Source organism: Monomorium pharaonis, chromosome 9, assembly GCF_013373865.1.
Source record: "Monomorium pharaonis isolate MP-MQ-018 chromosome 9, ASM1337386v2, whole genome shotgun sequence".
Taxonomy (NCBI): Eukaryota; Metazoa; Arthropoda; class Insecta; order Hymenoptera; family Formicidae; genus Monomorium; species Monomorium pharaonis.
In genome coordinates, this window is record NC_050475.1 from 7,880,646 (window position 1) to 7,893,305 (window position 12,660).

General features: G+C 31.9%; 1 protein-coding gene across 1 annotated transcript in view; it reads left to right on the forward strand.

The window, feature by feature from the left end:
- Positions 1–6,930, forward strand: part of LOC105838079 (eukaryotic translation initiation factor 4 gamma) — a 33,017-nt gene extending 26,087 nt beyond the window's left edge. The window contains exons 3-9 of the mRNA XM_012683365.3: positions 1–63; positions 2,733–2,800; positions 4,016–4,130; positions 5,012–5,180; positions 5,301–5,443; positions 5,873–6,003; positions 6,091–6,930. Coding sequence (XP_012538819.1) covers positions 1–63; positions 2,733–2,800; positions 4,016–4,130; positions 5,012–5,180; positions 5,301–5,443; positions 5,873–6,003; positions 6,091–6,448 — 1,047 coding nt within the window. The 3' untranslated portion in view covers positions 6,449–6,930. The remainder of the gene's footprint in view (positions 64–2,732; positions 2,801–4,015; positions 4,131–5,011; positions 5,181–5,300; positions 5,444–5,872; positions 6,004–6,090) is intronic.
- Positions 6,931–12,660: the final 5,730 nt, after the last annotated feature.

Here is a 12,660-nt window from a genome sequence, read left to right on the forward strand (position 1 = left end):
GACAAGTTGCTGACAAAACTAGAGGAGAATGAACCCGAGCTGGCATCTTCGCAGGAAGATGAGGTAAGAAACAAATCGAAAGTAGTAAGAACGTGGAGTTTCTAAGAGCGATATTTGCAAGCGTTATAAACCGCCTAATCGACCATTCTGAAATGGCGAAATAAAATCGAATTATGAAATTTCCCTTTCTGGTGATCACTCGAGTTTGTCACGGACATAATTATTGAAAAAACTAAATCTTTCCGGCTGAATTGGCATTGCGATACGGTCGCTGTTTCTTCCTGTTAGTTCCTATACTTTGTAAGATTTTCTAAGCTTAACATAGCAGCTGTTACCGTGTAATACTGTCCGCTCAATAAATAATTAATTCCAACTTCAAATCTAATTTCACTGATATACGATCTTTATTATTAATGAAGGAATAAAATTTCTTTTCAAATATTCGGATATTAGGCAAACACATATCTTTTTAATAATTATACCAAAGTATCTGCGCTTATGTAAGCGTAAACCGAAGTTAATCAGTAAAAGAGAACTTAATAAAAATTATAATTCTACACAACGCATATATGGATTAAATTGCATGTAAGATACTTGTATGTGTAAACTGAATAAGACTTAAATTATTTTATTTTAAAAAAGTCTATTAAATGTAGAATTTTTAGAAATAAAATAAATTTGTTAAATTAAATCATATATTTTTTAATTGAAACTTTTATATATATTTATATTAAAAGCACCATATTAGTAATCAATATAAAAATGTTTGATATATTTTAAAAAACAGTAAGTAAAAGTTTGTTAGGGCCGATAAATGTAAATAACTTAATTAGGAGAAGAAGAACGCTACATTTTGATTGAGGCGGTTCTTTGTGTCTAATAATATTTTTACAATGTCTATACGGAGAAAATTTTCTCTTAAAATTACTCTTAAAATTGTGGTAATTGTGGAACAATGTGAACTTTGAAAATTTGTCTATGCTTGAAATAAAATTTACTAATATTTTAGTAAAATTTTGTAAAATTTTAATAAATTTTGTTAAAAGCATAGTCAAATTTTCAAAGTTTACATTGTTCCACAATTATCACAATTATAAGAGTAATTTTAAGAGAAAATTCTCTCCGGGCAGTTTATGCAAATCATGTGTTGATTATTTATTAGTCTGAACAAGATATTTACTCAAATTTTGTAAAACAATTTTTTTAATTAAAACTTTTGATTTTTCCTAAGAAATTTGATATAAAGTTTAGATAAGTTTAACGAATGTTTTATATTTTATCTTTTTTTAATGTGTATGTTCTCTTTAATCATACAAAAAAGAGTTACTTAAGTTTTGAATATAACGTTTGAGAAAGTAGTGAAAAGAAATAGTGTAAATTAAATAGTATATAACAATATTTTTGCAATAATCCAGCTCACTAAAAATCTAGAACACGAAATCTTATTAAACACATAACACTAATTTAGAACAATGCACTCTGTCTTGTATCACTGAATTTTTAATAAAAATTCGCAAATCGTGGGATATATGGATGAGTATCTCATATTTATTGATAATTGATGTTTCGTATTATTAAAAATTAGAAGAAATGATAAAAGAAACAATTTTGTTAGAAAGAAAGCGATAGAATGGATAGAATTTAAATTTAAAAGTAAAATTATATATATATATATATATCAAGATTTTCCCGAGTTTTAATAAAATTCCATGAAAATCTGCGATTTTCAATAATGAAAAAGAATTCTCTGGAAATTCAAAATTTTTCTGTTTTTCTCGGTAATATCTATCGTACTGAAACGTAATTCTAAACTGAATACGTAATATCACAAATTAAATTGAGAAGCAATTTAATAACAGCTACTTTATGTTAATAAAAATATAAAAATAGAATAATTTATTGAGAAAACTATCTTTAACCAAGATTCGAACTTACATAAATAATGTATAATAAATAACATAATTAACCAAAGAAAAATGCCATTTTTAAAATCAAAGCAGTAACTAATAATGTTTTATAAATTTTAGTTTACACAGATTATATGAAGAATATCTGTGTGTGTGCATTCTTGTTCTAAAAAATTTAAAATTTCTTTCAGATTACCAAATTTGATAGAATGTACTATAATATAAATATTATAGAATGCTAGAAATGTTGTATGTCTTTTCAATCCGTTGCATCACGCTAAATTGGGCCATTAGACTGCACAATAAATAACGATAACGGAGCAGCTGTATCGCGCAAAATATAGCCGGCCGTCCGGAAAAGTCGCAATTTCCGAACGAATTGGCCACCCAATCGATCGCAAAAGTCGATTAACGTTCGACGACAAAGTGGCGGTTGCAACCCTTCGATTTCTGACGTATTCGCCCACCCTCCAGAAACACGAGCTATTAATATTTCGATTAAAGTGATGCCTAATTACATTATGTCGATCATGGCAACCAATCGCGACCGTCTCGGTCGCTAAACAACGTGTTACATCGTGTGCGCCCTAGGATTTAATGACATTACACGTGCAAGCGCGTAAAAACTATGCAAACAAAATAAGAGGCACGCTCCGCGATGAACGTGAATAAAAGCAACTACACGATCTTTTCTTTTCACTCTCCCTCGATTTTTTCCCAATCAATAGTCAGTATCATACATACGTATTATAAACACAAATAAAGATCCAATATTTCTACATGGATGCACCTAATTAATACACTTCGTTATTTCTTTTCTTTCAGTGCGTGATATGCGTGAATGCGAGGGCGACGATGCAAACTGCGCCATGTGGGCATCGAGTAGTCTGCAGGTGAGCGAACAAGCTTAGGATAAACGTAGATTTCCGCATAGCTCTGCATTTTAAATGCGCTCTGTAATTTCTTTTTATTACTCAAAATAAGCAATAATAAACGTTTCACGTCGGCACTGCGGCATCGTAATCTATTTTACACACAAGAAATAAAAGTATTTGGTACTAATTGAATGTTAAAATAATTATGGAGTCAAGAGTTCTATTTTCGTAATTATTACTTTTGTAAAATAAGTATTTTATAATGTGCTATATTACTAAAAAATGTAGTTACAGTTATACCATAATTATAATTTAAATATCTAGTTGGCACTAAAACGTGATCTGCTTATTAATTAAAGAAGTAAAAAAATCGTAATTTATTTGTATATTCAGCTTTTTTCTATATAAAATCTGCTAAAAACAAATACTTTAGAAACAAGAATAAAATTGGCATATTTTTTAAAAATTATATAGCTTAACACTAGAACAACTAAATCTGTTAAAGTAACGGGTTTAAAATTTCGGGTTTAATTTAGAAATTTTATTTAGATGTCAAATTTTTAATTTTCGAATTAATTAGTTAAATATTAAAGAAATTTAAAAAATATAAGATATTTGTGTAAATCAAAAAAAGAAAGTTACATCGCGAAATGAAAAGCTTTTACAAATCTTCATATACATTAAGTATTTTGTATATATGACTTGATGACGTGAAAGAGAAAAAAGAAAAAACGTAATATTATCGCCTACTATTAGGTTTGGAATTTATTTTGTCACACGCTTGTTTTTGTTCATCACACAGAAAACTTAATTATTGCATAATTTGAAACATTTTTATTATAAAAATTGTTAAGGCATTTTCTAAATTGTATTTATATTTTTAATGTTCTATTTTTAGTTTTTGTTTAAGAAATATAATTTAAAAATAAAATAATATGTATATCGGCGAACTCTTTCTAGTAACTTTTGGTGGCAATTACATTTAAATTATGGTAATCACAATTATTTTTTACCAGTTATTATTATACAACACGTTATTATTATACACAATGTAACAATAATAATTATAAAAATAATGCTTTTAATCATAATTATTTTTACATTCAATAATTACAAATACTAAATGCTTGTTTCTCAGCACACGTTGAAAAAAGTGGTTCTTATAAGTAGGACGTCTCGATGTAATTTCGTCTCGTTACCATTAATTTCACATTCGCCATCATGGTTTTACAGACGCTGCTTCGTCAAGACGATACAAATGGCAGTATCACAGAGGCTTTTGCCACTAAGATGCGTTATATGTAGAGCGAAGATCCTACGGTTGAAGCAGACTCTCCTTCCGCGTGACGTAAGTAATGAAATTGCCCGTTTCATCTCGGATTTCTCGTGTTCGGATGCACGCGTCGATAACTCCTTTGCTTCGTTTACATACTTAAAAAAATTCCTTGCATGAATTAAATTCCACGTGGTTTCTTTTCCCTGTCTCTTTGCAACAGGGTAACAGTTTTGCGCGACAAATCAATCAATTTCATGCCCACTGACATGATCGCGACGAAATCGCTGTTAATTGGAGCGGATACTCAAAGCCGTCGGTGCGGCCAATTTGTGTAACAGGATTTACGTGCTACGTATTTAAGACAACCTTTATCAATCAAAACTGCTGGAAATATCGTACTATGTTCCTTTTCGGTGCTATTCGTGGCACACGTCGCATCTTTACGTGATTAACCGTCAAAGGTGCTCAACGGCACGTTGCTAATTATCCGTAAGATATGAAGTAAATGCACGTGAAAAATGCACTTTAAGTTTTATTCTAACATATCATTCCCGTCGAGGGACAAATTGAGAAAATATTTTATAAAAATAGCATTATAAATTAACAAAAATTTTGCCAAAATTTTATACTAAGATAATTCGCAGTAATTTTGTCAAAATAAAATTTTTATATATTTTTGATTTGTCAAAATTAGACAAATCAAAAATTGAAATACAAATATTTTTCAAGTTTTAAAAATCGTTTAATACTTTACTAAAATTTTGCCACTTTTATATAAAAAGTTTTATATAAAAAGTTTATTATATAAATTAGCTATCTTATAATAATTATAAGATAGCTAATTCCTCCTTGTGGGAACAATGTCTCATACCCGTTGTTGTCACCGTTCCAGATATATTTCTCTTGGAGAAATACGAATCGATTATGCACTGTGAGATTCTTTTGGCTTGTAGTATTCGATGTCGGGTAAATCCTGGGTACTCCCACAAAGCGCGTCGGAGTACAACATGGGCACAGGCGTCACCGCCGGCGTATCCGGACCTGGTGGCAGATGGGGAACCGGAAGCGTACCAGCCTCCGCCTCTTTATACTCGATGGCCAGCGGTTCATCCTCTATTTCTGGTTCGTAATAAGCGTCAATTAACAAACTGCTAATTGTATACACAGCCTGGTGTGGGAGAGGTGTTAAGTACTTTACGAAGTTTCGATCCTGAATTCATTCTCTCTCACTCTCTCGTGTAGGAGTGTCTTCCGTCTCTTCGGCAACTTCCTCATCCGCGCATAGTACCGGAAGTTCCTCTCTCGGCAAACCGACAAGGTTACGGCAACCCATAGGCGCCACTCTCAGACGTTCTCAGGCGCAATCGATGAAAATGCGAATTCAGGTTAGCAGTTTATTATAATATTAGAAGTAAAGTACATTTCAGTGTTCTTGAGTTAAAGTAACTCTTGGCAATCTGATTCCGCGAATAATGCATTCTTTTAATGGACAATTAATTAATTAAACTCGATAGAGGCAAATCCGAATGAAGAAGGATAATGATTAACTGCAAGACTATTAAGAAAACTAAAACATAAAAGTATACTTATTATCTAATGGATCCTCCTGGATCGATATAAAAGATAATAAATTAATTAATAACTCTTACATATTAATTTATTATTCCTCACGCATCCACATTTGAGAATGTATATGTTTTTGCTGTTTTAATTTTCTTAATTGGTTATTATAAATGAATTGTTTTCTCTTATTTTTTAAATAAGTTTTTAATATATAAGTTTACCGGTACCTTTACGTTCATCAAAATTTGTAGGAATATCAGGATCCAGTTCAACAAATCACTGAGGAAGAGGAGATCATGCGGGAGAACCGAGAACGCCGATTGCCACCAATCAAAGAGTTCCAGAGGGACTACCGTGCTGGCAAGGCCTCGACTAGAATCAGGTACTTTTACAGTCATCCATTTTATTTAGCCATTAGCCGAAAGATTCGTCAAAGGGTGGATTCTTGATGCGATCGATGCGTTTGCAGATGTGCTCAAAAAATCGTGACGCAGCTGGAAACGTCACCGAGCCCAAGAGGTGCAACCGCCGTTTCAACGTCGACATCGTCGGCATCATCGTGCGGCCGGGCCGCGTCTAAGCGACCAGCGGCAGCGCCCAAGATGTCGGTGGTCCAGGAAGTGCAGAAGTCGAAGAAGGAGAAGGAACGGGAGAAAGAGCGAGAAAAGGCAGAGAAGGCGCGACAAAAAGAGGAGGAGAAGGCAGAGAAGACCAGGCAAAAAGAGGCGAAGAAGCTGGCGAAAGAAGAGAAGAAGAGAGCGAAGAAGGAAGCAAAAGCGCGACGAAAGGAAGCCGAGGAGACCCCTCTCCTGAGGGACGAAAAGTAAGGTTCGACTGATCGTATAGAAATCCCGAAAGAGATATCGTGACATTTGTCGTTGTGATACAGGTATCCTAAAGAGCTCTCGATAACTGACGACATTCTTCGATATCTTGTATTTGCGGAGGATTGGTAGTACATTTAGGATGAGTTACGGATGTTCGTATACATTAATTGCAATTGCGAGGACAGTTAAAGTATCGTATAGGGCACTGTTTTAGAAATTCCAGCAGCCAGTCGAATAATAAATAATATGGCCTAGCGCGAAAGTGATTCTCCAAGAAGCGAACAGTTGGCGAGACTGTGGACATCCCTGTTTGTTCATGAATCTAAGACGTGTATGGTACATCCGCTTTAGTGAAGTTATAGTAGCTGACAGCGGAAAATCTCGTCTCGAACAATCCGTAACTCGTCCTAATTTCCTCGTCATCTTACAAGGTTCGCGAGAAGGCGGTGAGAAAAAGTAATACCTAAAAAAAAAAGAATAAACTCTAGAAGCGGCCAAACTTAGTAACCCGTCATATCGAGTTATCGCGGACTAATACTATTATCGATAGGAAAACTCGAATATAGCGCTACAATCTAGAATTCAAGTGAATTATGTCAACGTAATATCCTTATTACTGCGATTTTATTTATTCCGAGATTCATCTTCTACAACTTGTTTGAGTCATTCTGCCAAAATCTGCCATAAGGTTTTATTTAGTCTGAAGTGATAACCCCTTAGAGTTAATAAAGATAAATGCGCAAACGTGATCTCTACCGGTTATACAAATAATCATTGCGCAAAGGTATACTCGATTCATATGATTAGTTCACCTGCGCGACAACTATCCTCACCGTAGCGTCTAATCGTCGATCGCTAAATTCGCAAATCGACAATCCCATTTATCCAATAAACTAGCCATTACGTCCTCGTCTACGAAATCAAGAAAAAACGCTTTGCTCTGAATTATTTTATTCCTATTGCATCGTGATATTTTATCTCGACACTGGAGAAAAATGTTTGTGTGTGGAATAAAAAATACGTGCAACATGCGGAATTTTTCTATTTTATTAGTGATAAAAAAAAAGTTAATTTATATAAATTTATATATACTTTTAAATAGTCTTTTAATATGTAAAAAATCGTTTGTTTTTATAATCATAAGAAGGTCTAACATGCGCGAAGGTCTATACGGAAAGAATAGTTTTTTAAAATTTATTTATAAAATTATGATAGAAGAGAGAGAGAGAGAGAGAGAGAGAGAGAGAGAGAGAGAGAGAGAGAGAGAGAGAGAGAGAGAGAGAGAGAGAGAGAGAGAGAGAGTCATGAGACAACATGGATTTCAAATTAAATTTTACTATAATTTTGTACTATAATTTAAATTGTAAAATTTAACCAAACAATTTTATGATATAAAGTTAATATTAATATTTAAGTGATTTAGTAACGTAAAGTGGTTTAATGAAATTCTATTAAAATTGTGCTAAACTTTGTTAAATAATATTATTAAATTTTATTAGAATTCTTTGAAATCCACTACTACTATGATTTTGAGGGTAAATTTTAAGAGAAAATCTCTCCGTATTTACAGCTTTTTTCAAGATTCAAAATTTGTGCAGTAAACAAAATAGGCGCAAGCATTTTTTTCCCGTTTTCACTTATATTATCATTCCCCTCCCATCTGTCATATGTTGTAAATACACCTCCCTCCACAAGATTTCATAAGCGGACGCGAGAGACGTACTTTCGTGCCGCGTGAAAAAATCGTACAAGCCGCGTACAAGGGATAGCCTAATAAGACCGATTTGTTAAAATGCGTGAGAGTATACCTAATATAAACGAAATATAGAGAGTCTTATATAGAACACAATATACACAATTTATAAATATATATTATATATTATAAAAATATATAGGGACAGAGAGCAGAAATTTTTGAAACGCAGCGCGTGTCTCGTTACTGTTCGTGAATTTGTAGGCTTGTAGAAGCTCCCGTTACCGATTATACCTTCGACTCAACCCCCTTCTCCCCCCATCCCAACGCTCGGCAATTCGTGAGCAGCTATTAAACTAAACAAATGAAGCAATTAATTAAATAAAATACGCTATATTGTGTGGCGTATAGTTGATTCCTCGTGCAATGTTTTAAAGACGCAGAGTTACGCGCTGATAGCTTTAACGACAAAAACCCCTGTGTCGTCGACACACACACACACACACACACACACACACACACACGCGCGCGCGCGCGCGCGCGCGCGCATGTGCGTGCGTGCGGTACACGAACAGTTCTTTGACTTTAGATTCCGCCCTTGATCTCGATTATCTGTAGCCTTGCAAATCTCCCGTAAGCAGCCGAAAATCAAAAACAATTTTTTTACAAAGTCTATATGTCAAAACTAGCTGCAAGTCTCGATATCAAAAAGATCAAAGTGTAATAAAGTAGTGAAGTTCTATCTCTGACAACGCGCGACGACAGAAACTTTAATGTTATTTTCAGCGATGCATTTAATAGTGCAAAAAGACGATTTGATAATAATGACAATACTTCTTTATTAACCGAAAGGATGGCGCAGGCAAGAGTGAAGGCTTTCGAAAACCACGAGTTGTTTTACGAACTATCGAACGTCAGAATAGCGGGACGGATGAGAAAGTCTCAAATGTCATTGCTTGTCTTTTCCTTAATTCGCTCTGTGGAATCGAGCTCGATGCACAGTTTTAATGCGCATAAACCAATAATCAAACATGAAGATACATTTTAATATTAAGCTGCAACATTAAGTACAATAAAATCGTAAAACATGAATATCTGCTACATTCGTCTAAATCTCAGTCTTAAATTGTGTTAAGTTAATTTAAATTACGTAACCGTGTAAAAAAATATAATTTGTTTCTATAAGCTTTTATTACACGTTACAAGGAAAGGAAATTATATTTAAAATATTTAAATCTTTGAAACCCATTAAATGGTATGGTTCGACGATTTAGAAATCAGGTAGATGCAATGAAAGTAGGAATCAGCACTGTCGAAAAAAAAAGACAAATGCAGTCGCATTTGAAAAGAATTGGATTTTCAATGTATACTAAAAGCGATCGTGCACATATCAGTAGTGATTAGTCGATTTAATTAGCGTTTTCGTTTGAACCACATTGCGCCGCTCTAAGACCTAGCAAGAGTAAGCGATGAAAGAATAATACAATCACGAGCGACAATGAGGTTAATCCGACAATGCTACTAACTAGCGTGTAATGTTAATTGTCAATTAATGTAATTCGCTGCATCGATCCTAACTGTGACGAGCCCGACTCGTATGGCGTACTTAATAATCAAAATAAGCGTAAGCGATGTGGATCCTCGACTTGTAAGCATCGTGTAAGATCAAATGTATATGTATATCTGTAAGATATATATATGAGGATAAAAGTAACAAATTATACAATTATAATTTTATATTTATTTAATTTTTTTACATCTCGATGAAAATTATCTACTGAAAAAATTTGTGGAATTTGTTATCTTATGTAAAATAATAGAAATATTTTTTTAATTGAGACATTTACACGGAGAAAATTTTTGTTATATTTTACTGCAAAATTCTACAATTTTATGGTTAGTGATAACCTTGGAACAATTCTTTCTCAATAACCTATGAAATATTATCAAATATTACCAAAAGTTATCCAGTTTATCGTTAACAATTATTGTTAACAAAGGAATTTTTGAAATATACAAAAGAAGAAGACATTTTATAAATAACACAATATGTAAAAGTCACCAAGCAGATTGTCAAATTTAATCAAATATATTTTATATTTTATTGTAATAGATATTAATCGAATTAAAGGAATTCACATAAAACTCTTCGAAATACCATGTTGTAGTCCAAGGTTATCAGTAAATTTTCAGAATAAAATTTTTTCTTTGTAGACAGTGTCTATTTGGGGATCATCATCATCATTAAATATTAGAATTTAGAAAATTTTCCTTACAGCTCATGCAAACGCGAGACTTTCTCGAATCCCGACAAATAAAGGGAACTACAAGTGCAAAGCGCAATTATATTATGATATGCGTTCGAAATGCGAGAGTTCGATGGGAAAGCGCGAGGGTGTTTTCTGCCACAGTAAAGTCAATTTCGGAGTGTATCTCGCATGCGTAATATCGAATCTGTGAATGATGTTTAGGCTGCGAGTTTCATAACAAATCGATGCAATTCGCAAAGTCATATCAACAGGAAATATTTATGCGACGCGATTGTACCAGGAAGATACACGGAAACAAAACGTAGAATTTCATTCGATACATACTTTGCGCAAGTACTCTCAAATATCTTCAATGTACGATTTGTTAGTTGTTGCAAGAAATCTTCAATTATATCTAAACTAAATTTGAAAAGTATTATATATTACATAAAAGAAATCAATTTAATTTAAATGTTAGTGAGTGCAAAAGTTTTAATAATAGATATTGTAACTAATAGTTTCTTATTGCACTATTAGCAGATAATTTTAATATATTATGTATTACAAAAAATACTGTCAGTTGTCGTTTAGAAAATAAATTGGACAAATTCAAATAAATTATGTTTTTAAACAAAAATGAATATGAGCGGAAGAAATTTCATATACGTGTGGTAAAAATGTATAGTAATAATGATATGAAAGAAATAAATATTTTATATAACATGAATAAACATTTGTGATGTATTTGAATAGAATAATCTATGATAGGCACAGTATGCAAATGTTATAATTATAGAATAATAAATTGACAAAAATATCACAATAATTGCGGTAAAATGATATATCATTATGTCATTACATCATTAGTTTTGTTGAAGTATAATTTCTAAATATTAATAAAAATAAATCTAAATTAGAGGTATAAATTCAAGAAAAATATTCTACAACGGTATTTAAAATTTTACCATGTTGAATGTAACATATTTTAGGTTGCAAAATCTCAGTGTTATATATATTTTAGGACTAATTCTACGTTGTTATAAGCGTCCTTTTTAATTATATTTCTGAAAGTTTTATGTATAGAATACAGCTAAAGCATTTTTTAATTATTAAATAATTTAAAAAAATTTTAATCTGCTAATATTATTGAGACAATTTGCCATATTATTAAAATTTTGTCAAAATATTACTTTTAAATTAATTACACAAATGGTTATTAGTGCTCTATAAAATGTCAATTCTTCCATGTCTGTTTCTGTGAATGTACCTACATAACTTTTTTTACTTTTTTAACTATATATACATAACTGCAGATTTTTTGTGCAAGATTTTTATGTGTAATTTAATAAATGTTGTCTTATCGGGGTTGTCTACTCCAAGCTACAAAAGATATTAAATTTAACTAACAAGTAAGTCAAACAAGCTCAAGTGATATCAATCTCACAAACAAACGCTTTAGACGATTGTTTTATATTGACACTGACAATGTGCACAATTTATTAACTTACGAACACAAAAAGTTGCTGATAAACGTTAATAAAAATTGATCTTTAAATACTTTTGGTAGAAAATTAAGAAACGTTAGTTACAACATCTATCGAAAACCCATTAAAACAATTGCATTCACAAAATAAAATAACATAATTCTGTACAAATTTGATGATGCTCAGAAAATAATAGCTGTAATAATAGCTATAAAATTATAAAGAAATATGAGTCAAAATAATTAAAAAGAGCAAATTAAAAATAAATGTGTTTCAGTACATGTAATACGATGTTTGTGGTAATATTATATTTTATCTTATCACATTCTACAGTTGAGGATTAACAATAAAAATGGTAAAAATATCGAAAGAAAGAAGATAAAGTAATTATTGGCAATAATCTTCGAGCTAAGAAGGATAAAGGTAAAAATTAAAAAAAAAAATTTTTTTTGATTTGTACGAGAGTACGCTTATATCACAGCTAATTGTAACGCAAACGACTTCGATGTACTTTATTATATAAGGCAAAATTTGTAGAATTTATATTGGGCGTGGACACGACGAGCCTTGTCCTGTAAATAGAACAAGATTGTCGTTTTCAGTCTCAATCTAATGCTTAATGATTTCGAAATCTCGCGTTTTGTTTTTTTGAGAAAATATTGAGAACTTTTATTTTAATCGGAATTGTATGGTACTGAGAATGCGTTGCCTTCCGTTGAAAAATAGCGATAGCACTTTTCTTTTTCTACAGTTCTTTTTGAAACGATAATTCTTTATTCGAAGTAT